The sequence below is a fragment of the Actinia tenebrosa genome, unplaced genomic scaffold, assembly GCF_029948245.1.
Source record: "Actinia tenebrosa isolate PJP-AT-01 unplaced genomic scaffold, QUT_ActTen_1.0 PGA_scaffold0__85_contigs__length_37466705, whole genome shotgun sequence".
Classification (NCBI taxonomy): Eukaryota; Metazoa; Cnidaria; class Anthozoa; order Actiniaria; family Actiniidae; genus Actinia; species Actinia tenebrosa.
Window position 1 is genome coordinate 10,204,599 of NW_028292569.1, and position 27,703 is coordinate 10,232,301.

Sequence of the window (27,703 nt, forward strand, 5' to 3'; positions counted from 1 at the left end):
ATGTAGATTCTCTCAAACTCAGATTACGTCATATTTCATGGAGAGCAGCATATGTAAATGTGAAAATGAGCGCGTTTTACGCTAAAGAATCTTTGTTTTATCTCTGTGATTTTTGGTGTCTAGCTGACTAAACGTCTTTCGATTTCCCCTAGGAATGGCGTCTGATAATACCTCAAGTATCTGTGATATCCTAGGGACTCCAAATGTGTCAAAATTGTCATCGAACGTTGAGGAAATTGAGAAAACGTAAGAGTGGTAATCACATTGTGGAGCGTTATGATATCGTCTGGGGTCGAATTGTGTTCCGCCTCATGCCTATCTTGAAGAATTCTCTTCTTATATTTTTCTAAAGACATCCAGACGCCCTGGAAGACTCCAATACAGTTAGTGTGAAACCTATACTCAATCAAGATACACCGCCTCCATCAGAGGTATGAATGATTATTGAGATTTTTCATTATAAGACATCGTAGTATGCACTTCAGTGTACTACGATCGAGATCGCACTACACAGCTACTACACATTGATCTGGCATCGCTCTTAAAGCATTATGAGACATAACGGCAATGCATATGCCTTCGTTAATCACGTCTAAATATTACAGTAAGTAGCAATCGCTCGTACTTCCGGGAGTTTCACTGATTCAAGTCCTTGATGCAACGTGCTCTAATCACTGGACGTACAGCATCCAGGATCGAGTTTGCAGAACGTCTCGGAGCTTTATAGTCAATGCGAAATGCTAACTTTCGTTTATCAGGAAAGATTTTATCCGAAATGATTTGACCAGCATGCAAATTTATGTGGACTTAAGTTTAAATTCATGGTAATAATTTGACTGAATTGGTACGTCCACGATCTTCTGACGACCATTTTCTGAGTGCAAGATAGTCTGCGTACGCCATAGTAGAAGAACGTCGTAGGATCGTTCTTACCGCGGAGAAGATCGTCTGCGTTTCAGTCTTAAAACCTGTTGAAGATCTACAAGTATAATACAGAGGCTCTATCCACTACCATAAGAGTATATGAGGTACGCCATAATAGAAATATTTCCAGAAATTCAACGTAGTCGAACCAGTATATAATCCCAGTAACCCCCGATCGATAGAAGATAGAAGTCGGGATCAGCAGAACATGAGCTAAGTAATTCATGACCATTCACACGTGATGCTTCCAGGCATGCAACGTGTTACAGAGGAAGATTAGTGTCTTCTTGTCGGACAAGGACAACCCAAGGGCCTTTAAGTCCGCCATATTGGTCGAAGGACCGATATTTAGGGATTTCGAATTTTTGACCCTTTCGACATTTGTTTCACAATAATGGACGCGTATGCTTCTGTGATATCTGTATTCTCTTCTCTAGGTGTTTTCTTCGTGGAAATCGTTTTATTTGCTGCGTTTAATTTTTTTAAGCATACGTACTTTAGGATGGAGGCTGATAGTCGGGCTTCAAGGAAACGTGGGCGAAGGAGCTTGCTCCCTTTCTCGTACCACGTATTTAACGTACTGAAAATCCTTCGATATATCCATCTTTTTAGAGATGTGAGATTTGTTTAAAATACGGGTTATTTACCCAATGCCATTTTATAAACCGATTCATATAGGCCATACAGAATTTACCCAATATGCTGGGAGTCTCGTCAAAATCAAACGGTTTCGTCCTTTGTTTTACTACATCAAACAACAAAATAGAATAGGTTTTTCAAGGATTTATTCTCACTTTTGCTGATACGTATTCAAATTAGGACTATTGCTATCGATACTGCTCTGCCTCTAGCAAACTAGTTACGTTGTTGCCCAGAAATGCCTGCTTAGGTCGGGTAAGAACAAGTTTCATTTGAATCGCTACGATGAGATTCATATGCTATGACCACTGAACTTGCGATTACGAGTAAACTTTTCCAGTGAACGTTTGCATTATGTCGAGAAACTGAATGAGTGGTATTGTGGAGATTTTGATTATGAAGAGAAGCTACCCTAGGTACCGTAGCTTCAAAACTGAGTTGGCAGTGCTTTTTTACTATACAGCTTTCTTTGCAAACCCAAATAAACTGTGCCGATCCACCTAAATAGCAGAACGAACATGGTGAAAAAATGAGAGAGTCGTTTTTGTATTACGAAAGACGAAGATTCAACTTTAATACGCCGTTCTGTGCCGTTAGGGTTGGTTGGTCTATCGAACTTCCAGCGATGCAAAACTAGTTCACGAGGTTTGAACCAAGGAGCAAGTCGTACTGTTCGAGTTAACATGTATGGTATGTATGGCGGTATTAAAGTCATGCCCGCATCATGCCTCAGTTAACTTGACTACAGAATGCCTTTTTGCCCACCCAAAAATATTACCTTTGTGCGAGAGAAAAAACTACTAGCTTGAATAAATGGCTTGAAAAGTATGAAATATTTATGCGTTGATGCATGTATAAAATGGTTCGATTGGTGAATTCCGAAGTAATGTTGGAACAGAGTTTCGAGTGCGCTTAGTTAGCTCTAATTGCAGTCCACACTTTTTTATTAGTCTGTATTTACAGGATTCAAGAGGTTTGCTCGTTTTTCTATTGATGGCCGTTTTATACGGAAAGCGAATGCTTACTTTGTCACCAAACTATCTCAGCTCGTACAGTACAATTTTAAGTTTTTGTATGCTAAATCTTCGCTTTCCACGTCAAAATCCTTGTATTACTGCACGTTTGCGTAGCCTGAACATCTAGTTGAAGCACGAATCCTTGGGAGAGTATTCGATGCTATTCTGGAGTCCTTAGATTAAACCTTAGTTTGACTTAAATTTTAGCATTTACGCTACCTTACTAGTTTGCATTTATAACACCATCAAAGAAGAATGCTTTGAAGATGCTAGTGCTGCAGAATGGCGTATCTTGAAGCTAAGGGAAGACTTACATTATTCGTATGTTCGTTTGCAACTGTATCATAAACGTCCGTTAGTTACTAATAGACGTCGTAATAACCTTGAATTTAGATAATGCAATACCAAGTGAAAAACTTCCGTGTACAGCAGACAGAGAGCCACTCAAACCCGAAACAAAACTGCTATTCTTTATCTGAATTGGTTTGCCCTTTTTATATGTCGTAATACGAAGTTTGATTCTTTGATTTTCTTGATAAATATGGCCTAAAGTAAAGTGAATTGTAACCTTTCGCTTTCTAATGTAGAGCCAGAGGGCAGACACAATCATTCAAAGGCTAATAAACCGGCGACTACTTGCGTTACATTATTCGGTTGTTTATTATGGCGCTTGACAGTTTTGTCACGTAACGTATGTGTCAGACCACTGTGTCACGCCCTCTGCATATCGGTTGTCTCATATTAGTTAGTATTTGGAAAGCTTATTAAAAATGGTTGAAACACGGTTTTTATTAAATGTAACATGTTAACCATGTGTGAACGATCTTCAGAATCGAATCTCTCACACACCACAGCAGCTCCTGACAACTCTTTATACTTTTCTTACCATTGGTACCAATTCTAGTATATTTGCTGTAGCTGTTACTTTTACTGTTGATGTTGTTGTTGTTACTGCTGTTCTTCTTGTTGCTGCTAGTTGTTGTTGTTGTTGCTTCTGCTGCTGCTGCTGTCGTTGCTGCTTCTGTTCAGCTAGTGTTGTTGCTGCTATGTTTGTAGTTGGTGTTGTTGTCCTTTTGCTATTGTTGTTGCTGCTGTTGTTGTTTTTGCTGTTGTTGCTGTTGCTGTTGTTTCTATACGAAATTCTAGAAAAGGATTTTCGTTTGTCAATATAATATATGAATTTGTAGCATGCTTCTTATCACTGGTTTTATTTCAGCATCTCTTACCCTTACATCTTTCAGTATTTTTTGAATTTTTCCGTTTTATTCGGTTATTCTATTAAGTTCAGTCTGTTAACTTGTAATGTCAATCTTTGCTTCCATGTTCTGTTCTTTGTAATTCGTTTTTTCTGTCGCTCTAATTTGCTATTTTCTCAGTATGTAACTACTGAATTCCTCTCTTGTACAATGCATGTCACGATTCTACACTTATTTTTCTGTGTCGTATTTTGATTCTTGTTTCTTGCTACCAACATTCTTTTCCTTTTGTTTTTCATATTCTCATTCATCACTGAATCCCTTTCCTATTTACCGAAGAAGTCTTCAGACACTATCTGATGATATTTTAATCATTTACAGAACTCAACCATCAAGAGCTCACTGGAAATCTCTGCAGTTCCGAAGCCAAATAATCTATTTGAAATACTTATCAAGAAAGTAGAATCGGTCAACAATAGGTGAATAAAAATATGTCAATTATTAGTATATTATTAGATGTTATTAATAACTTGAAGGCATTTCACGAAAAGTGTACTGTACTTCCAGATTGAAATGAAGTAAAGTTATTTTGTAAAGTGTTGAAGGTTTCCTAAACCGGTTGAGCTTGTTCTTTTGAAATTGTCCCTTCTAAATTTTACTTCGTGTTTGCGTTACTCATTTCAGCACTTTAGAAGAATCCTCTTGTACCACAGAAAGAACGAAAGAACAACGATCTATAGATACAAATGTAAGTCTATTGTTATCTATCTACTGAGTCTTGCAGGTACAAATTCAAAGCGCGCGTGCTGTGTGCAGTCATAAAGCACGCGGGGGTTGGCAGAACGCTCGAGAAGTGTTAGGAGAATAACGACGCGTATCGGAGTGCTTCTGAACACTTCTCGAGTGTTCTGCCAATCTCCAAGTGATTTATAACGGCACACAGCACAACAAGCAAGTATTTTTATTTCTTTTCTGAAATTTTCATTATCTTTATTATTGTATTTTAACAGATCAAAACAACGACAGAAATGAATGGAACGTAAGTCAAAATTCTAAAATGAAAAACTAAAAAAAAATAGCTTGCAGTTTTCAAATTCAGGCAATATAGTATTAAACCAAATTAACGAATATCATACAATGATCTACCTTTCTTTCCAACTCTTTGTAGCAGTTATTGAGTCCTTGGACTTAGAATAAACAAGGAATTTCCATCCTTCGCTCGATAAATTGGTTTTTATATTTACGTGGGTTCCCTGTGTTTTTAAAGATTTTGTTGTTGATTTACCAGCTTGTCGAACGGCGAAGCAGGGTCGGAGAACCATGAACAAGGTAAAACTTTATTATTTTCCCTTCTATTATCGTGTATTTTGACATAACACCTTTTTTTTCATTCTAGAAAATGGAATGCAAAGCAATTTGAGTTCTCATCGATCAATCTTCGAACATCTACGAAAGAATTTTCGAGTATCCGAAGACAGTCCGCGAACAACACCCGAAGAATCGTCGAGACAGTCGGAAACTTTACCAACCAGACCCAGTGACAAAGACGTCACGAGTTCCTTTGGTACAACGGTGAATGAATCGACTAGTCGAGGTATGTCAACATTTTACATTAATTTTCATTGAAAAAGATATATAAATTCTATGAATATTTTCATTTAATACGACTTTGACTAACCTACCATGATAGAATAACTGTAAAAAAGCACATAAAGATCAGAAAATATTTGATCAGAGCATTTTCGCGCCATTTTGGAATTTTCAATTGCCAACTCCTTATATTCGATTTTTTTCTTCTAGAAACCGATTTTGATGGAGAGAATACGTCCAGGTCGACAGTCAAAGCACAAATGAATTCCATATTGGTCGAAAATAATTCTATTTCGACCTCAGAATCCTGTAATACCAACGAGAATTGCCAAGAACTAAACCTAAACGATGGCAAAGATTTTCCATTTACCAAAAGACTGAAGTGGATTTCGCAGCGGTCACGTGAGGGATCACCCTCGTTGCTACAGCAACAGCAAATGCCAATAGAGGTAGAGCAAGAAAATGTGATTACCAGTGTTATTTCTTCGTCTTACGATGACGAAACGGCAACGAAGAAAACAAATGGAATATCAATGGATTCAACTCGCACAAGCGTGATTAAATCTGCTGTTGCTCCACACAGTCCTAAAGAACTCGGATTCCAACCTCTTTTGAATGATAACCAGTCCACAACTTGTGGTTCGGTTTCATTACGGTTACATGATGGGAAAACAGAAGTAACGCAAGTGTTACGAGGTAGTGATAATGTCAAGTCTCTGGAAACTGTTCGAACTCCTGCCAACGATGTACATTTTGTATTGGATTCCAGTCCTTCTAGAGTCTTAGAACTGAGTCGTTCTGTGACTTCCACGAATGGTAACGTAAAAATTCCTTCGGAAAACAGTCGTAATTTGGTAACAGAAACAGGACAGTTCCATGTTTTACCGGCTGAGAGTCGCAAGCAAGTTTACTCGGTTGTGCGGAGTCCGAGTTTGAATGGCGGTTTTGTGAACGGTGTTGCTAGAACTACGGGAAAAAAATTCATAAACTTGAATGAGCAGAATCCACAGATTTTTAACGACGAACAAAGATTACCAATTAATGGAAATTATGTACCGCAGAGCACTGTGGATCTGTCTTCCACGATTTATTCAAAAAGTCCCATTCATTCGAAAGCATTCTCTCCAATGTGGGATCGAAGGAGTGTCGTGACGTCATCGCTCCCTATCCACAGGGTACCCGCATCTGTACAACTCTGCTACGACAATGGATTTACTGCAACTTCTACTTTTGGTAGTCCCGTATATCACCCGAGGACTCGCGGAAGTCCCGTAGTATATGGGTCCCAGAACCAACTATTTCAACCATTACAAATGCAACCAAGGCAAGAGATGAATTACTCTACCCGGTTTTACCAAAATCCTGGAGTAACTGCCGTCAGTCAAAATATCCTGTACTCTTGTAACGAGTACATCACTAAATCCCCTCCCCCCTATACGGTCAGTGAGCGAGTTTTTCGCCCGGTATCACCCCAATGGCCCCAGGTACTTTATACCACTAACATGTCTTCTGGTGCCAACTCTTTTGCGCAAGTCATAAAAAGTGAGCCCACGATCAGCGATGAGGACAGAGACGAATACTCTTATGCATGCGCACTACACGAATCTGCCAACAGCCCGGACATTGAACGAATGCTTGGTTCTGAATCACCAGATAAAAATATTAGTACGGAAAATTCTTCGTCAAGTAGCGAAATTTCTTCAAAGGAATCAAAATACTCAAAGCTTAAACCATCCATCGAATTCATATCGTCGCACGAACGAACAACATCTCATTCGACTAGTTCGACTAGTTCGGAAACGGCTCGATACTCGAAGAGAGTTACCGAATTTCCTCGGACAACAAGTCCGGGATCTGCTCGTACTGATATAAGATATGGCGATTCGTCTCCGAAGACCGATTCGTTAACGAGTCGGTGTTGTGAGAAGGTCGTCAAAGCAACCAAAGAGGATTCTTTAGATTCTTGTAAAAAAGAAAAGAACAAGAATGAGCCAAAAGAAGATGAAACCAATTCTGCTATTGAACAGCAAAAGAAGCGTAAAACAAACTTAAACGTAATTCATAAAAGACTAGAGCCCAAGCTTCCCTCGCCAGAGCGGGAGACTAGTTCGGGTGATCTTTATCGGGACCCCAGTAAACTTACCCGCGAGGAACGGGCGCTACAGCGCGCAATGATGCAGTTTAGTGAAATGGAAATGAAAGAGAAGGTTGCGCCAGCTTTGCCGAAAAAGAAGCGAGTCAAGAAAAACAAGACGAATAAAAATGTAAGTTTTTGCTAGCGGTGTTGAGTACGTCTGCAGGCCGTTAATGCACGCAGGCTCATTAAGAGACGATTATTTGAAAATTTTTTTTTTTTTTTCTAGAAGAACGTCGAAACAAATCCAGTAGAACGAAAAGGAAAACTAGGTAATAGAAGATGTATAAGGAAATCGTGGTTTGCACTGATTATTCCTTAGAGAATGAAATACCCATACAGCAGCAGAGCCGCCATGCTGGATGACATAACAACTGAAAGCAATATCAGTCGAGATGTTTTTGGAATTAAAAACTCGACTTTATGTTTGAACGTGCACTGTTGCTCGTCATGGAATGTGTCATCCAATATGGCGGCTATGACGTCACACGTGTTAACTTAGTAATCCTTGTTGTCGTCAAACTGTTTTTTTTTTGAATTTATTTCCAGCATCGTCAACTTGGTTACTTAATGTCAAAAGAAAGGTAATAGATCCCCTTTAGACTTCGCGTTATTCCTTTAAGAATTAGTAATTTCTTTTCCATCAGCGCTAGAGAAGGCAGTAAGAATTCACCATTCGGATCCTGCTTTTTGATTGTCACATAGTAAAGCACCTCATTCTATAGGATAGGTTTTGTTAATTATTTGGAAGACCAATGTATCGTAATTTGAATCTAGTTTTAATGTATTATTTTAAAAAAACAACAACAACAACAACAAAAAACAACAACAAATCGTGAAACTCGTTCCAAACGGTGAAGAGCGCCTCAGAGGAGATGCATGAAAGTGCCCTTCACCCATAACTCAATATTTTCAGTGTTGATTCTACATGAATTGAACAGTTGAATGGTAAAATATTCTTATATGATTTGAGTGATGCATCTTGGAGATATCAAGGTTTATACTTCCAATATGCTAATGAGTGTGATGTCATTATAGGAATTTGAGTTTATTTGTCATCATTTGTAAATTGAAACACTGAGTATTATGAGAAAACAATTTTACGATAACCTTTCTATAAACTCTGAGTAAGACAATGATTTTTCATACAGAATTTTTTTTGCTGCCCAGAAAAGTTTTGTATATTTGGTTATGCCTCCTCATTAGCATATTGAAAGAATAAACCTTGATATCTCCAAGAAGCAACACTGAAATTATATGAAAATATTTTTCTATTCAACTAATTCACTTCATGTAGAATCAATATTGAAAATATTGAGTTAGAATGAGGGGCACTTTAATAAAGTAAAAGGTTCTATTGAGACTAAAGGGGAGCAGAGATAAATCTGTATTAATATTTTGATGTTTATTTTTAGCAACGCAACTGGCTTGCCAACCGCGAGTCGAAGTTGAAGAAGTCGAAAGAAGAACCTTCAGGTAAGTGAGAAGAATGCTTTTATTTTAACGGTTTTCTGTTCCCTTATTACGGTTCAACACTTCTGTCAGTATCAACAGAAAACAGATCTACAAGAGTTATCACTTATATGAGTAATGAAACTCCCCATAAGGAAGCTTTGAAAGCTCTGGGCTGGGAACCTCTCAAAAACCAAAGAGAGAAAACAAAGGCCAAGCACATGTAAAAAAAACTTAACGGAATGGTCCCTAAGTGTCTTGTAGATCTCTTTACAAAAAAGCAAGACGTTACAAATTACAACTTAAGGAACTCCATTACCTCACTGCAGTTACCTCTTCCAAAAACAGAATTTGGTAAAATAAGCTTCTCTTATGATGGGGCAAAAGTCTGGAACTCCCTACCAGAAAACTTAAGAAATTGTAAATCACTGCCCGTGTTCAAATCTGAAATTGCCACTCTTATTCTATCTATTTCTTAGTATCTAATTACTTAATTTACTATGTATTATTGTAGCTTAATTAACAGTTGTTGTTGATTATTGATTAGAATATAAAATAGTATTAGCTTTTCATTGTAATATTTATCCACACGCCCCTTGTGGAAATCAGCTTTAGTTGACGGGACAAACGTGTTTAAATAAAGTTAACCTACCTACCTAACAGGGCTGGAAAAAAAACAACAAAAAAACAGAAACAATAAAAAAAACAAAAACGAATCACCAATCGTGGATATAAAATCGCAGACTCACCTGCTACCAATAACAAAAGCCTTTGGTTTTGGGAAAAATCTCAAGATCAGCCTCAAAAGTGCAGAAGTTAAGCTTATTTCTTACTTAAAGTCAAGGGGTAAAAAATCTGTTAACCAATAGAGAACATGCTAAGGCAAAGGTTTGCTTTTATTGTATGTAGAGCTTTTCTGGTGTTTGTACAAAAATGTTTTCCCCTGAAAACTCTACAAATTTTCGTGTTAGATGGCGAAGGTTTCGAGCGGCCATGTTTGTTTTCTTGGACAATTTGACGCAGGCGCAAACGTTTTTTCAGCCCCGTTGCCAGAAATGTCTTCGAATTATTTTCCTAATTAAAATGTTTTACTAGTTTCATTCATTTATCAATTCATTCATATATTTATTTATATATGTTAAATATTAATAGATTCTGTTAAGAAGCCCAGTGAAGATAGTCCAGGTGTAAAAGTGGAGCCCCAATTGTCAATCTGTGTTCAAACCGTAAGTTATATGTTGACGATTACGTACCCGTTCTCTTATATGTCATGATCTTTTCGGTCACCGGGCTTCCTGTGGTATTGAAAACGCGTTTATTTTAATTCTGGTATTTCAGGAGCAGAACAAAAAGACGCTGATCAAAAAACGAAAGAGAAATGGTAAAATATTATTGTTTTTAATTTTTTTAGTACTTGTTTAGATTAGAGTTTTAGATTAGATTTTTACAATTATTCTTTACTGTATTTGAAAAGTTTTGATAAAAAAGAAATTCATTAAATTCACTTTCAAAATTTATTTTTCATTTTCTGAAAGAGTCTATCAGTTCAAACTTTCTATCGCGCTAACTTATTGGTCTATTCAAAATCGTATCATCCAATTATAGTCCTCGTACTGTATAATGTTTCTTTTTTGATTCGCTTGCTTAGTATGTTAGTTCGACGACGCCGATTGGTTGAGTGAATATCTTTTAAACCAATCACAGTTTTTGTACTATGTGAATAAATATTGTATTCAAATTCTGTTGTTTTTGTTTCGAGTTCTATAGAAAAATATCACCGGTATCCGTCTTTAATCATTTATAATTCTTATTAACAGACGACCAAAACCATAAAAACACGTCAAGGAAACACAGAGAATTCCCGAAGGAAAGGAAGACAAATCAATCCGAAAAGGTATTTGATATATAACACAATTTTATTTCATTCAAGATATTTTTATTTTAGTTATCTACACAGACAATATTTATTCAACACGGTCCAATGAATTTAAGACAACTGGAACTTAAAACCGCTAGAAAGTTATCATTAATTTCCTAGTTGATCTAAAAATAGGTATTAAAGATAAATTCTGGCTAATAATTAGGGCTTATTTTGATAAATAGATTATATATTTTTCAGGCTTTTATATGTTTTATATCTTTTATTAAAATTCATAACGAATTTTCATTAATGAGGTAGAGTTTTTGAACTATTTTCTACTCGTGTCTAGTCTGGTCACGACGCGATGTCTGTAATGAAGCTCGGTAGATCAACGTTTGAATAGAAATTTAAATAACGAGAGAAATATTTACATTTTGTATCATAGTGCCATGGAATCCCATGTAAAGTAATATCGTGATATTTTTATTTCTAGGTCTTCAAAGAAACCATAGAAGTCTCGACAAACCCTGGTGGTAAGATATTAATTTCCTGTATGCTAAGTATATTTATATCCGTATATATTGTTTTTCAGTATGACGTATTTGTATAGGCAATCGCACGATCTCGAGAAGCGAGTCGCCAATTTGAGAACTTTCAAAACATCACGAGTATCTATAAATTCAGAATCATACGAGAAGATTGTGTGATTTTTTGTTTATAATACACTCAAAAAAGTTGAGCAACTTTATTGGGACTCTGCAGAGTACAATTTGGGATTTAATTGTACTCCTCTTGTCCAATAAAAATTGAGTAATTTTGTTGAGTGTATTATAAACGAGAATATGAATTATATATTGTATTATGGAATGATGGAGAAATGGAATACAAGAAAAAGTTTTGTTACTTTTCTTACTATTTTATTGATTTTATTTATAAAAACTTTTCCAAAGAAAACATTGTTTTTGAAAAAATAATTATAATACGTTTACATTCGAAGAAAAGGCATTGTTTAATTGGCAAATATTTAGGAAAAATACTGCATGTCTTGTTTTTATTAAAGCAATATCTGTAATCTTGTTGCTCTGCAGCATTGGAATAATTAACTAATAATAAATATCAAAAAGAAAATCTCACATAATTTTTTCTTTCTTTCCTTTTTTCTTCCTTCCTTCCTTCCTTCCTTCCTTCCTTCCTTCCTTCCTTCCTTCCTTCCTTCCTCCTTCCTTCCCTTCCTTCCTTCCTTCCTTCCTTCCTTCCTTCCTTCCTTCGTTCGTTCGTTCGTTCCTTCCTTCCTTCCTTCCTTCCTTCCTTCGTTCGTTCCTTCCTTCCTTCCTTCGTTCGTTCGTTCCTTCCTTCCTTCCTTCCTTCCTTCGTTCCTTCGTTCCTTCGTTCCTTCGTTCCTTCGTTCCTTCGTTCCTTCCTTCCTTCCTTCCTTCCTTCCTTCCTTCCTTCCTTCCTTCCTTTCTTTCTTTCTTTCTTTCTTTCTTTCTTTCTTTCTTTCTTTCTTTCTTTCTTTCTTTCTTTCTTTCTTTCTTGTGTCATCAGAGCCACATCTTGATACTCCAACAGACGATCCACCTAAGAAAAAAAAGAAAAAAATCAAGAAGTTAATCAAAAAAAGAAGAGAAAACGAAGAACACGACAGCACCACACAACTTACTAGTAAAAATCACGTGGTGGACACAGATACCCTCACTAGTGGGGTGAGTACAAATTAGTCCTATTGTTCCGTTAGAAATGCCAACGATCCCACTTATCTGGACATTGAAGTTGTTACATGATGTTTCATTCTTTTCTATCGTCGTGTTCATTCTGCTTTCTTTACCCGTAGAATTCGAATATGTTACAACCAACTACCAACAGTAGAAAGAGTAAGTATTCTATCGCGATTGTTGTTCCTTTCATACACGACTTTCAAAAATGGCCGCCAAACTCGGTTGGGACTAGGGACAATTGAATGGAAGCGAGGTAAGTAAGGCCGCATTAATAAACAAAGTCTATTCAGTACTATCTTTTGCGTCAAAGTCATTCATTTCATCAATTCGAGTTCTTTTAAGAGTCTATTTTGAAGTAAGGGTGAATGACTTTGACACAAAAGATCGTACTGAGTAGACTTTGTTTTCTAATGAGGCCTTACTTACCTCGTTTCCATTCTATTGTCCCTAGTCTCAACCGAGTTTGGCGGCCATTTTTGAAAGTCGTGTATAGTTTTCTTTATATTTATCAAGGAGACTCTTTTAACCCCCTATCCCTACCCCCCTCGGATAACTCTTCCCCAACCTACACCCCTATGGAATACGTCGTTGCAAATCCAATACCTTTGTCACCTTTCCCCCACCCCACCCCCATAGAATATCTTGTTACCTTGTAAATACGATGTCACCATTTCTAAACCCAACGAATTTTCAACGTTATTTTTTTCTTATTTTTAAGGATCATTGGATTCGTCGATAGAGCGATCACATCGCGTCAAGACTTACATGCTCGTACCTTCCTATCAGGGTTTCAAGGTATGGAGTTATTTGTCGCTTGCCGCTCGGCTTATCGAATGCTTTTTGTTGAATAGGATTTATATTATACGATTTATGGATTGCGGTTTTTGAAGACCGGGGATGGGCAAATAAATTAAAAAATAATAGTTGGGGGAAAAGGAAGATAAAGAAGAAAAAAGAAGACTGCATTGTGACGATTAAATGAATAAAAAAATTAAAAGATCCTTTTAGATACCATCTTGGTCGCAACTTTCGGTGCATTGCTCTCGGTTCTTATATTTGATTCTTGCCATCTTTTTCTCAGGATTTTCAACCAATCGTGATAAAGTCAAGAACGAGAAATAAAAGGAATGTACAACCTGATGAGACAGGTTAGTGGTACTCCCTCCCTCCCTCCTCCCCTCCCTCCTCCCCTCCTTCCCTCCTCCCCTCCCTCCTCCCCTCCATTTCTTTTATTTCTCCCTTCCTTCCTCTCTTTCATCGTTCCTTCCTCTCTTTCTCCCTTCCTCGTTTTTTCCCTTTCTTCCTCTCTTCCTTCCTTTGTTTGGTAGTTCCTCCTTCCTTTACTCCCTCCTCTCCTGTTTTGTCATCGTTTTTTACGCGAACGGCAGCACTTAATAGGCAGTGAATAACACACCTGTCCCTTGTTCCATGATGGAATTAGAAATTAGTAGTTAATTTTTGCGGAGCTGGGTTAGCTAGGGAGGAAAACCGGCCGGAGAACCAGGAGAAAATCCATCAAAGCACAGAAGCAAACTAACTACAAACTGTACTCGCATGCGACACCGAGTCCAGGAATCGAACCCAGGTTACCATGGTGAGAGGCGAACGTTCTCGCGGTTTTTCCACGTGTGCTTCCATCCGTGTTGCTTGTTTGTCTATCTAATCCTAGTTTGTTTGATTCCCAGCCAAGTCGAGCGAGAAACCAAACGTTCCCCTGCTCGTCGTCGAGAGTGTTAATTCCAAACCTGTTAAGGAGATGGTTGTTGCTGAAACCGAAGAGGTCCAGCGACTAGTGACTGAGTGTTTACGAATGCACGGTAAATGGCATGGTGACGAACTAGAGCAGGCTTTGGTAAGACATTTGTGCTTGAGGGGGGAGGAGAGGGGGCACGTTGTTTTGAGTTATCGAATGAAGAATACTTCTGAATTCTTCCAAGTTCAGAATTTCGGTGAGAAGTTTAGGAGTTCATAACGAACTTTGTATTTAAGTTACGAAGTTGTTTGCCAACCTTTTGAATTTCCGAACAATTTCGGAACCCGCACGAGTAAAAAGTAATATAATACCGAAATAAAACCAAAATCCTTTAAGTTCCCCTAACACATCCCTTTAGTTGTTTTCTTTCCCTGGTCAAATAATACGAGAGAGGTAATGACGAACTATTTACTATTTACAAAAGAAAGTACAAAACTGCATAATAAGAAACGCCGGTAAAACTCAAATAGTTTTATTTGTAAACACGACGCGTCTACCAATTTTCCCGCCGAACTTCCGAGCATGCGCAGTTGGTTTTTCACCCGTGCATGTGAATCCTACTATAAATACTTTTCTAATGTTTTCTTTTTATTCCTTCGTCACAGAAACGAGAAGAGACAAGACTAAATGAAGAAGAAAACAAACATAGGGGTGAGTCTTGCCTTTTGCAAAAATTGCACTCAATCAAAATTTCACGTTCTTAACATTGGTGTAACGTTTCCATTTTTCTACTCTGGGTTGCAGAGGCTATTTGTTCTCGCTCTATCGTTTGCTGTTTTGACGAGAAGCCTCTGGCGCTTTCCTAAACCTACGACGTGAAACAACCTCTTTAGCCCAGAGTATCTCATTTCATAATATGATACTAATTTTCTTGATATTTATTGGGCTTTTATTTTACAGATACTAAACGGTTGTCAGTAAACAGAACTACAGGAGAAACAATACTACACAAAGCTGCCCGACTCGGATACGATGTAAGTCAGTAATATCAGGCATATCAAGATTCCCGTTTTTTTTTCTTTCCACAAACGGCAAACATGTACGCGTTTTCATCGTTTCCCTCATTTCACTTTACCTTTTGCAAACCTTCTCGACAAAGGCACATATTCTTATTTTTATCTACTACTTGGAGATTTTTGCGATTCCTTTTCACTAATTTTAAAGAATTTTTTAATGTTTCACGTTAACCGTAAACGAGAATCTTAAACTAAAACGGCAAGCAATTGACAGCTGTTCCAGTGGACCAGTTTCGAGTTCCAAATTACCGCTGCGTTCCTTGATTATAGACTCATTTACTCAGGCTTAGCCTTAAATCAGTGTCTAAATATTCACAAATACCAACGGTAAAGTAAAGAATGCACAACTTCAACAATATAAACACTTTGAAATATCACGAACCTTCACTGGAACATGTGAATATTCTACACAACTCTGAGCAACAGAGAACTCGAAACTGGAGTATAGTCCCCTTCACAGTTCTCTCCGCCATCTTGAAAGGTAACCGTGCCTGTGCATCGAAACGAGAAAGGCAGTTACCTTGCATTCATAGACACTCTTTTAACTCCTTCGAATATTATTTACATGTCTCTACCATTGCAAGGTCACTACCGACGTCCTTGCTCCAATGCAAAGACACGTTCACCTTTCAATTATGAAGAGGAGTAGTAGCCATTCCGAGGTCGAAGAAAAAACTGTAAACTGGGTGGAACTGGCATATTGCACTGTAACACTTGTTTAGAGAATTTTTTTCCTCAACCTCGAAATAGCTACTACATTTTTGCACACCATGACAATTTGATCAACAATGCTGAAAAATGCATCGTACATGCGCAGAAAACGAGCGGGAAAATAACGTCATTTTCGTATCATTTCAGGAGGTAGTAAAGCAATGTATACTGCGAGGCGCGGATCCTAATGCTAGAGATAATGCTGGGTGGACGCCCCTGCACGAGGCATGCGCACGAGGGAAACTGGCTGTCGTTAGAGTTCTGGCTCGATATGGCGCTAATGTGAACGCAGCTTCAAATGATGGAATAAGGTGAGCTACCGATTAACTGGGTGTACATGGAATCTGATTTTCAATAGGCAAATTTTTCTTTACATGCTTTCCTCGTTAGCACAATTTAAAGTTTCCATTATTTTGTTTTTTTTCTCGTTACCAGGCCAATTCACGACGCGGCTGAAGCTGGTCACGTGAACGTCATCCGGGTACTTCTGTCGTACGGAGCTGATCCAATGCTTGCAACGTATGCTGGGAATAATGCACTCGCTTGTGCGAAGGAGCCGAAAACGAAAAAATTCTTAAGAGGTTGGACGTCATAAAATAATAATTAAGTAGTAATAAGTAGTTGTTGTTGTTGTTGGTGGTGGTGGTGGTGGTTTTTTAGATATTCAAAATAGAGTCGCTGAATTTTTGTCAATTCTTTTTAATATCGTTTCCCTCACAGATTATTGTATTGATGTTGGGCTTGAAAATCCAATTAACATAGAAGACAAAACAGTAAGTTGCCATTCTTAAATTGAAATTGAAAATCAAAAATTGATTTTAGCGTTTATATCATGATATAGTAGTTGAGATGAATGGCTATCAAGTAACTATATTTATTCATTATTATTAATCACGTATATACTTATCTTTAGGATGGATGGGAATTTTCTTGTTCTACTAGGCTGTCAGGTTGGTATATATTAATTTTCTCGTGGTAAATGAAGCTTTTTTCCTAAAGTGAAAATAGTAACTGTTGAAAATTTAAGCCTTTTCTCATGATGAACATGGATACCAGTGGTTAAGAATCTTCCCCGTCCTCTCCCCCTCCTCCACCCCTCCCCCACATTTCACTTTCCGTTGGTAATGAACTTTATTTTTATATTACTGATATTTCAATAGATGCTTCTGAGTTTCCTGATCGCGTGTCTGGTATCTGGGAAGACATTCCTGATTGTTCGGACTCGTTTGTACCTGAGTTTGAAGTCAGCGATAAACCTCATCTCACAACTTATAATTTACCTGTTTTAAAAGATGATGTAGTTGTAGGGTAGGTTGACGCAACTCGTTGTTTCTTGTCCTCGCCTCTCTCCTCTCTTCCTCTCAGCTCAGCTCTGCCCTGCCCTGCCCTGTCCTGCGCTGCCCTACTCATCCTCTCCTATCCTCTCCTCACTTCGTTTCCTTACCTTCCCTCTTTCCATTTGATTTCTTTCTTCGCCAACGCTTTTTCCCCATGGGTGGCGTAGTGGTTTACCGCTCACCTCTCACCACTGTGGTCCGGGTTCAAGCCCTGGCTCTGACTGGATCATATGTGAGTTGAGTTTGTTTGTTGTGTTGTTCTCTCCCTTGCCACGAGGGTTTTCTCCGGGATATCCTGTTTCCTCCCTCCATAAAAAGCAACATGTGAAATGAGTGTTGTATGTTGTGAACATAGAATGTAGTGGTAGAGCCCCGCATGGGGGGTGGTGGTTGTAAAATATATAATATATTAATATAAGTTGTTCCCCTCTGTTTCAATTCCATCCGTTTCTCATTTTAGGCGGCGAAACTACATACTAGTCCAAGAGTTCTATGACAGCGGACTCGTGGCCAAAACAACGATCCAAAAGAAAATAAAGAACATTGAGACTCTAAAAATGCCTTGGTCGCGATTCTTGGACATCATATCAGAGAACCACCTGGGCGTTAAACCTTCGTATTCCCCTGAAGGAAGCAGCAAGGACGAACCAACAGCAGAACTTATACCTTTGAACTATACCATAAGGAGGCTATTAGGAATTCGTATTGAAAGATGTAGATAATGATTCACCATGTGGGCTCCCTGTGTTGCCAGAGACACCTGGCTGTCAATACTGTGAGTCTTGGCGTAGGATTCTTGTGGTTTCCCACACCAAGAATCTTAATACACTTCGTGGAGTCCCTGATAGACACGTCTGTAAACAGGGTGACTTTGTGGAGTCCCTGTGTTATATTGATAGATAATCATGTTATGGGATCCCTGTGTAATATTCGTTTTCAAACGTTGAAGCCAAACATCTATACAAAACATACAATTACTTTCAGAAAATTATGTATTCCGGCGATGAACGTCCTTCCTCTTCCCTGCTGAGGTAACTAAAAAAATTAAAAACGTAATATCTTTCTCCAAAATTTGAGCCAGGGTTTCTTTTGGTCCCCGCAAAGAAAAGTAGAAGCTCTCGAATCTGATTGGGTATTCAAACGACAGACCAATAGGAATACAGGCTACTTAATTATTTCCCCAGTCATTAGGTATTGCTAGAACACAGGCTGAGAAAGAGGAAAGAAAAACTTCAATGATTCAAAAAATTTGTCCTTTTTTCTTCGCCCGTGTTCTAATAAAAACCCTTGAAATCGGAAATTGGAAATTTGGATGAAAGTAAAAAAAAAAAATAATCTAAGAAATACCGAGCACAATAAAATCTCGGGTTAGTATTTAAGTAGCTACTGCCCATTTTATAATTAAAGCTTCCATTTTGTTTAAAAGGAGTATATTTATATATTTTTTAACAAGTAAATGCAAGAAATAACGTACAAGATAATATTTCTCATATGCGAAGGGAAAAGCAATTAAAGATGTTTGAGGATGTGTTTTATATTTAAATTATATTTTTTCTCGAAACATTGGTAATTATCTTCACAGTTCCCGGCGCCATCTTGAAAGATAGCCGTGCCTTTGCATCGAAACGAGACGAACGGTGAGCTTGCGATGATAGAGATCTTGTTTTATAACTATTAACACGTTGAACAATTATGCACATGACTCTATCATTGCAAGCTCACCCAGGGGCGGATCTAGGGGAGGGGTGAAGGGGGTGCGCACCCCTACCTGGTTCGACTTTGTGTCCCTACTTCGAAGATAACCAATACTGTTTTTTCCCCTTTGATTCTAAGGGGTGCACCCCTCCCTGGGTTAACTTTGTGCGCAGTACCCTTCCCTGAACAAAATACTGGATCCGCCATTGTCACCGTTCATCTCGCTTCGATGCAAAGGCACGGTTACCATTCAAGATGGCGCAGGGAACTGTAGGGCACTATTGTATGGGGAAAAAAATTATTAAAGTATGTTTCCGCTATATAATTATAGAAGTTGTTTCTTTGAATATCATGAATCCCTCTAGCATTGTGTCATTGACTTACTCATAACGGAAACCAGTATTCCTGTAGCCTGCGTTACTTGGCGGTCTCCGGTTGTTGAGGTGTGTATAGCTATTCGTTAATTTCGTACCCAGAGCCCAAGTCATATTGAACGGTATTTGGGCAAACCCTTTTTGCTACAACGAGATCTTTTCAACCAAAAAATTGCTACGATTTTCTACAATTTCATTCTTCCTAGTTTACTACGAATTTATCACAATAATTGATATGATCTAAATCATCGACCTCAGTTGCAACCTTCGTCCATAAATCAAAGCTAAATCAAATCAGTTTGCTACGTACGGTTTCAATTGCGATTCTCAACAAGCGATTTTCAACCCAAAATTTTCATCTCGGGTACATATTCCTGTTGTAGGGAAGCAAAAAATTTATATTGAAGAAAATGAATAAATAAATAAATAGCGGAGTGCTTCTCGACACTTCTCAAGTGTTCTGCCAATCCCCAAGTGCTTTCTAACTCCACATAAAATTACAATAACCGTTATTTTAGATAGGAATCACGCATTTGAAAGTGCGCGTGTGTGCTGTGTGCTCTCATAAAGCACACGCTTACAACCGATCAGAACGCGAGATTTATAACAGTTTCTTTAATAATAAAGAATGCAGAACTTCGATAATCATGAAACGCTTTGAAATTCCACTGACCTTCACTGGAATGCAGCAATATTCAAATTAATTTCATACAATTTAAAATCGAGGCTAACCTAGCTAGAGAATATATAGACCATTTTCGAATTAGCCAAATACAACTGTGTTTCTTGATTACAGACTCATTTATACAGTGTTACGTTAGCCTCGAATCAGTGTCTAAATAGTCACAAATGTCAACTGTAAAGTAAAAAAATGCGTTTACTGGGTTGCCTGTGTACATGTCATGCACTGAGTCCTAGTCAAAGCTCAAGAAGTTCTTGCAATGTTTGCCAAAAGATAAAGGAACGTTTTACAGAAAAGAATGAATTCAACTCGACTAAGACGATCTTCTTCCTAAAGGTGTTCTCTACGTATTATTGAAAAAAAAAATGCAGGTTCTGCCCTTTTTTAGGCTACAAAATAACCAGTTTCGCATTATGCATGTTGCACTAATTGTGGATTTGATCTTGCGCCATCACGCAACAAGATGAATATCCCAATGTTCTCAGGCTAGTCAGAATCACCAATTACTTTTCTTATCTTTTTACCATCCTTTGTTATTATGTTATTTACGTACTGGGGTGGCTGTTTATTTTCCTTGTCAGAGAATGCAGGAATTGCGCAACAGTACCCAGACGTCTTTACGGCACCAACCACTAGTCCTTTGCGGGCATATGATATAGAGATCCAGCAAACTTTGTCAAGAGAGATTGAAGGGCATAACTTTTCGCGGATCGATATTGCTTAATGACTGATAACGTCTGGTCGAACAGTCTTATCATATTATTATTATATATATTATATTATCATTATACAGGCTTATTATAACAACCGACTATAGGAATAAATCTTTTTTCGCTAAGATTGCCTTATCGTTGAACTGATTAAAATCTTATTTTAAAAAAATGGATTAAAAAATGAAAAATCTGATGTTGATGGTATTCGAACCCACTAAAAGAAATTAAAAAAAAAAATAAAAAAAAAAAAACGATTCCACTTTGCCATACCCCCGAGACATCCGCAGAGCTGAGGCGGCGTATGGACTTCGGACCTGACGGCGATTAAATCCTTCTGCCCTTGGGTGCACGAATTACGCAAGAAAATGTTCTAGCCGAAGCATCAGGGGAGAGACCAGCCGGCCCCCAGACCATATCGGCTAATCCCTTGCATCTCTGCTACGCACGGAATCGGTTGAAAATTTGATGTTAAAAAGTCTAGTCTATCCGGTTCATTGTTTTCATGGTTATTGTTATGCTGATTCATCTGGAACCGTGGTCCAGTGGATAAATTGTTGTCGTTCAAGATACTAAGTCAAGCTCGTCTGAGGAGGGTTAGCACTTGGATGGGTGACCTTAACAATACCTACTCACGCTTTTGCTCCTATATTATTATTTTTTTCTTTTTTCTTTTTTTGATTTTTCAAATAATAAAATATAGGATAGCGAAGCTTTAGTTTTCTTTTTTTGAGTATGGAAAATCCCTGAAAAAGATGAAACTGCCGGCCATTTAGTATTTTCATATAGGAGTTCATTCTCTGGTAAAACAACCCCCCGGATTAGCATGACCGTTATTTGGCGCGCTTTTACTATTTTAGGTGACGTCAACTAAATAGATCTCTAAGTTAGATAAATTTATCTAATTATTCAACAGTGAGACTGAATGCACTCTAACGCGTAACTTAATACCGTAATAAATTCAAATTCAAATACGTAACGGCTAAGTAAGACTATTGCATTACAAGTTCTATTACGTAGTGACCGTTTCAGTATATGAGTGTAAGCCGGGCTCCCTGTGACGGCATGGGAAAAAAAGAAATTCTAGTACCAGTCTCCTCTCGGAACATTTAGGGAATCAGGTCATTAAATATTCAAAATGGTTCGTTTGTGATGACGGCTAAAATAGGACTTTTAGGTAAGAATATGATTGGATTTAAGGTTATATTAGCTCTGATAGCATAGATAAGATGTTAAGTTACAACGTGACGCCAAAATATTTTGTTGTGATTTGTATTTGTTTCGTATTAAATTTCGATACATCACGCAATATCGTACAGATTGCGTAACAAAATTAGAATTTAAAAAAATAGCGTTAAGACCGTCCCTTTTGAAGCTTAATACTTTGAGATTACTTTTTTATATCTTTCAACATATATGCTACTCCCTTGAGAATGGTAGCCAAGAATTCAAGAATAGTCTCCTTCCCAGTTCCTTGTGTTATCTTGAAAGGTAGCCGTGACTTTGCATCGAATCTAGACAAACGTTGAACTTGCAATGATTAGAGACATGTGAATAATCCTCCAAGGTGTTGAAAAAAGGGCTCGCTTCGATGTAAAGGCACGGCTACCTTTCAAGGTGTTGCAAGGAACCGTGAAGGGGACTATCTTTCTATTACATATTATATCATCATGGCCATGCAAAAGGTATTTAACAAAAGCCTTCTCAATAGGTTCCATGGTTTATACCACCAATATGTTTGCCAATTATTTGTCAATTCTTGGAGTGCAACCACATGACCAAAAAGTCCCTTGAGATATAGATAACAACAAAATAGTTGTCATCTTGGTTGATCTAACAAGAGAAGCTTAATTATAATGAAGAACACTTTGTTTAGTAAACCACGGCATAGCGTGCACCCCACTAATTGACTCTCTTGGGAATGATTGTATCATTTATAGTTCTTATAAAATGCATTTAATGTTAATAATTCAAGTTTTTTTCTTTTTTTTATCGTGTTTCAGTTAGCAGCTGACCATATGCTGAATAAGTAGATTACTGTCCTTTCTCCAATGAACTTGTCATTCGCTGGCTGTGGATTTTTAGGTGTTTACCATCTGGGTGTGGCTAAGTGCCTTGTTGAGCATGCGCCTAACTTCTTGCGCAGCATCAAGGCCTTTGCTGGAGCATCAGCAGGATCTCTTGCTGCCGCAATGCTTGCCACATCAGCACCAATCGACAAGTGTTCTGAGTATGTTGTTGATTTAACAAATGAAGCTCGTAAGAACCCGCTTGGCCCATTCAGCCCACAGTTTGATCTTGTTGGTAACTTGCGCAAGGGAATGGAAGAATATCTGCCATCCAACTGTCACAAGCTTGCTTCAGGGAGATTATTCATTTCAGTAACAAGTTTAAAGACCAGAAAAAATTTGATGATATCAGAGTACGAATCAAAAGATGAACTTATGAAGGTACAAAATGCTTGAGACTCTTGTGGAAATATTTGACAGCAGCCATGTGGGGTGCAGATTAATGATTCAATGCATTTGCATGATTAAAGAAATCATTTTCCAAAGGAGAAACATGCTGAACCAACACATTGCAGTCAAAAATCTCCCAAAACCACAGGAATTCCTAAAAAAATTTTTTTTGAGTATTTCCATCCAGCTGATCTGAAATAGTGATACAGAAATGACATCACTGCAAAACTGAGGTGTCACAAAGCCTGCAAAAGTTGACCAGTTTAAATAAAAACATGCCATCCTTTGCAATAAAAATATTAAACTCATTGAATATTGTGTCACTGTTATCAAATGAGTATTAGCAATGTTGTTTTTTCATTTGATGACCTGGAAATCCATTATTTCAAGGAAAGTGACACTTCAGTTTTGCAAATTTTTCTCAATAGCGCAGCGCACTGATTCTAAAAATAGTTTAAAGATTCAGACAAACATTGCATTCAGTTTAACCGCTACGAGGATTTTACGAACCGATTTTTTTTTTTTTACTAAAGTTACAATAATAACCCTTGTAAACTAAGATCAACTGCGATCGGCTGTGAAAATTATCAGCTCAAAGTAACTTTGTAAGTTTGTTTGTCCGAATTTTGCCTTTGTCTTTGTTTTTATGACGTCACGGTTACACTGCGCTATTGTGACTTTTTCTCAAATCAGCAGATACCACAGGAAACCCATAAAAAATTTTTTGCTGGTCTTTCCACAGGAAACCCATAAACAATTTTTTGCTGTTTTTTCTGCAGGTTTTACTTGCTAGTTGCTACATTCCATTCTATGTTGGCCTGGATTTTCCAGAATTCAAAGGACAGGTAAATTAAAACCTTAATATTCTAAACATATACAGCTCCATTAGTTGACCTTGACTCCCATTGGTAGAAAATGAAGAAAGGGCTTAAATATAACTCAGAATTTTTTCCCATCGGGCTGCCTGTGGTAGCACAGGCAACCCAGCCAAAAAAAAGACCAAAATATAAATTTAAGCAGAGAGTCTAAAATGTCCGTTTTTCATTTTGACCACAGAAATGGGCTGACGGAGGCCTAACAAATAACCTACCTGTCCTGCCGTTTGGAGAGACAATACTTATCTCGCCCTTCAGTGGCAAAGATATGCATATATCGCCAGAGGATGAGTCACAGGGTATTACTGACATTACCTTCCACAATATGAATATTTTTGTGAACAGAGAGAATTTACAAAGAGAGCTTAGAATTTTTATCCCTCCAAAGAAAGAAGGAATTGAGGAAATTGTGCAGAAAGGATATGAGGATGCACTCAAATTTCTTCATAAAAAGAATCTCTGTGATCATTCCTTGTTGGTGGTTTGATAATTTAGTAGAAATTTAGAGTTAAAATAGCTTCATGTACTACAACTACCAGAATGCCTTGCACACTTTTTGATTTATTCACACCATTTGTTATTGTCTTGAAGGATTGTGAAATAAATTTGCAAAGCATTCTGGGAGATGTAGTCATAAAATACTGCCAAAATGTTAGATAATGATTAATAATAATTATAATAATTAACATATATATAGCACCATTTCCAGAAGCTCAATGGCGCTTAACAAATTATTAATTCATTAATAATTCAAAATTAATTCAATTATTAATGATGTTTATACTCTCTAATGAAAAAATATTATTATCACACAAACGGTAAAGATTTGTACATGTATGACATGGTTCACTAAATCATATCCAAGGCTTCTGTCAATTTTTTGAGCCAGGCAGCATTCCCAGGCAGCTGAACTATTCTTATATATGACGAGCCGATATTTTATATAATTTGTGTAGGATTTTATCATAAAAATAAATATAGTTATAAATATCTTGCACATACTAATTCATGATCTTAGACCACAACAAAGAACTCTTGGTCTTCTCTCGAGGATTGAAATCTTTCTTCATGTTAGTATTTCTTATTCTAGATTTTTTGACCTAGCCCCAGGCTAGGATAATTTATTAGTGTGAGGGTATAGTTTGTCTGTAATCCAAATTTACAATGAATTTTAATAATCCACTAGTCAATTACTAACAATAATTATTATCCAATAGTGTTATTATTATGAGTAACTACTAAAATATATGCTTTGGTAATTGTATAAATGAAATAAAATTAGGCTTTCTTAAATTCCTTTTTTGATATTTTCGATTGCTGTTATGCACAACGTTAGAAAATATTTCGAAATCGTTTTTTTTGGGGGGGGAGGGGGAGGGGAGTGTGGGGGTAGGGGAGGGGAGGGGAGTGTGGGGGTAGGGGAGGGGAGGGGAGGGGAAGGAAAATGTCACAAATAGATTAATGGCAAGCTGTAGGTCTTCTTTCTAAGGCTTTCCCCCTCACTACAATGGGCCCTAACCCTAATGAGGTTTCATATCTTAACTACCACAATCCTTTTTAAAATATCTTTTCATATTCAAAAAATGTTAAAGCTTCTTTGATATCACCAAGAGAATAGCGAAAATCGCGATTCTGGAAGTGTTGGTATGAAAGGTCATCATGCTTGAGGCTTATTGAATGAAAAAATTTCCAAGAATTCAATTCAAAACGTACTGTTTCAGAAACCTCATTTTCTCGTATTGATAAATCCCACCTTGAACGACGGCAAATTATACTCAAAGTTCGCAAAGTATTTTATTCGTTTTTATGAAGTGCATTTATTCTAACAATTCTTCCAAAGTGAAGGGAAAAAACTAGGTCTAGTTGACATTGGAGTGTGGGAATGTCTTAGGGATAGAATAGACGCCATCTTGAAAATATAGAATGGTCCCAGAAATCGTCCCACAAGGCTCTGCCATTCCAACTCGGCCCAGTTTTTTCCTCGACCTCAGAATGTGGCCAATATTCACCTTTTCTGCGCTAGCCGTCACGGGGCTCCTACTAGTATACATCGTTTTAGATTGTTTTACGCTCACCAAAAAGTTCGGACATTGTTCTCGAATTTCCGTACAAATGTACTGACTCTAAATGAACTATTTACTTGTTTAATGTTTAGTTAGTTCTCTAAATACAAGTAAATGATCCTTTTTCTAGCGTGATTGAAGATTTTCTTATTGCTGTTAAGATAGCTAACTAAAGAAATCTACCTAAATTTTCTCTTTAAAGTCAGTGAATTTGTATGAAAATCCGAGAACGATGGCCGAACTTTTTGGTGACCGTAACACAATCCAAGCTAGCGCCGAGAAGGTGAATTGCCTGCCGTTCAAATTGACTGCCTTTAGCAGAAATGAGTGGGAAGTTGGACACAAGTTACTTGTCACCGCAAGAGCAGTAGACAATGCTTTTGGGTAGACTGTAGAAATACAAGATAATGATTCTACTGTGCCATACGCCCTAAACGTCCACATATCTGAGGCGTCGTATAGACTTCGCACCTGAAGATAATATGCGATTTTCACGGCTATATTGTTATGCTAATTTTACGAAACCGTGGCCCTGTGGTAAAACATTTGCGGGATATTCAAGATACTTACCTGAATACAATACAAGCTTGCTACATCAAAAGAAACCCAACATTTTGATTGTCGAAGTAAAACGACGCCATCATTCAAAAAGTCCTGTGTTCTAAACTTGTATTTCTTAATTCTTACAGAGATGGTTTGACGGTGGCTTCACGGACAACCTTCCCATTCCTCCCCAGGGAGATACAATCCTCGTGTCCCCATTCAGTGGGAACAGCCATATATCTCCACAAGACGCTTCTAAACCCTTATCAGAGTTCTACTGGCGAAAGATGCACGTTCTAGTCAACAAAGAAAACGCTAAACGTGGTTTGAATGTGCTTTACCCGCCACGAATCGATGGCGTCGATAAGCTGTACTCGGCAGGGTTTAACGATGCCATGAGGTTTTTGAAAACCAAAGGATTCATTGGCTAAAGAATTTTAAAACCACCACAGCATAGGTAAACAAGAAAAAAAGGACTTGAACAATTGGTTGCAAGTATTCCCGAAAGTCAAATGACAAAAATATGGCAGCCATCTTGGTGTGGCTAACAATGGGTGCTGATAAGAAATCTTTTATCAAATAGCACCAACTTGGCGGCGATGAGGTGACATCGGTGACATAAGAATAAACGGCGCAGTTCAAAACTCTATCCAGTTATTGCCGGGTTACCTGTGGTAAACTGGTCATAAAATACCATTGTCTTTTTTACTGGGTTGCCTCTGGAAAACTATTTTCATAAAACGTTCTCAGTCGGTAATCTGCCATAAAATCTAAGATCGAGTAGCTCGCTGCAAAATGTAAAATATTCACAGCCGAACGAAGAACTTGCCTTTTATATCGGAATATGAAGTATTACCTTTAAGTTAAGAATGTGATTTTCGTACTTTAGCCAGAAAAACGTTTTTAAAAAGCAAAAAAAAAAAAAAAAAAAGAAAAAGAAAACCAGTTAAGTCTCAGA

The 27,703-nt window shown here is 37.6% G+C and overlaps 2 protein-coding genes across 5 annotated transcripts; both read left to right on the top strand.

Annotated features, from left to right (window-relative positions):
* The first annotated feature begins 69 nt into the window (after positions 1 to 69).
* Positions 70 to 18,879, top strand: LOC116301593 (uncharacterized). Of its 3 annotated transcripts, none has more exons than XM_031710675.2 (28): positions 70 to 246; positions 353 to 431; positions 4,157 to 4,254; positions 4,460 to 4,523; positions 4,786 to 4,814; positions 5,064 to 5,104; positions 5,172 to 5,369; positions 5,576 to 7,629; positions 7,729 to 7,771; positions 8,049 to 8,083; positions 8,915 to 8,975; positions 10,104 to 10,177; positions 10,290 to 10,332; positions 10,769 to 10,845; positions 11,306 to 11,345; positions 12,358 to 12,515; positions 12,644 to 12,683; positions 13,246 to 13,322; positions 13,609 to 13,675; positions 14,213 to 14,379; positions 14,886 to 14,931; positions 15,181 to 15,254; positions 16,155 to 16,318; positions 16,443 to 16,588; positions 16,728 to 16,780; positions 16,921 to 16,957; positions 17,168 to 17,315; positions 17,805 to 18,879. In XM_031710675.2, the coding sequence occupies exons 1-28, from the start codon at positions 155 to 157 to the stop codon at positions 18,064 to 18,066; spliced, it is 4,467 nt and encodes a 1,488-aa protein (XP_031566535.2). In that variant the 5' UTR covers positions 70 to 154; the 3' UTR covers positions 18,067 to 18,879. The 3 variants fall into 3 exon arrangements, with proteins under 3 accessions (XP_031566535.2, XP_031566536.2, XP_031566537.2); XM_031710676.2 differs by having other exon boundaries at positions 7,732 to 7,771; XM_031710677.2 differs by lacking the exons at positions 70 to 246; positions 353 to 431 and adding an exon at positions 849 to 1,028.
* Positions 18,880 to 21,897: 3,018 nt separating this feature from the next.
* LOC116301589 (patatin-like phospholipase domain-containing protein 4) lies at positions 21,898 to 27,687 on the top strand. 2 transcript variants are annotated; one of them, XM_031710672.2, is made up of 4 exons: positions 21,898 to 21,982; positions 22,809 to 23,255; positions 24,044 to 24,109; positions 26,892 to 27,687. In XM_031710672.2, the coding sequence occupies exons 2-4, from the start codon at positions 22,857 to 22,859 to the stop codon at positions 27,174 to 27,176; spliced, it is 750 nt and encodes a 249-aa protein (XP_031566532.1). In that variant the 5' UTR covers positions 21,898 to 21,982; positions 22,809 to 22,856; the 3' UTR covers positions 27,177 to 27,687. The 2 variants fall into 2 exon arrangements, with proteins under 2 accessions (XP_031566532.1, XP_031566531.1); XM_031710671.2 differs by lacking the exon at positions 26,892 to 27,687 and adding an exon at positions 24,321 to 25,432.
* Positions 27,688 to 27,703: the final 16 nt, after the last annotated feature.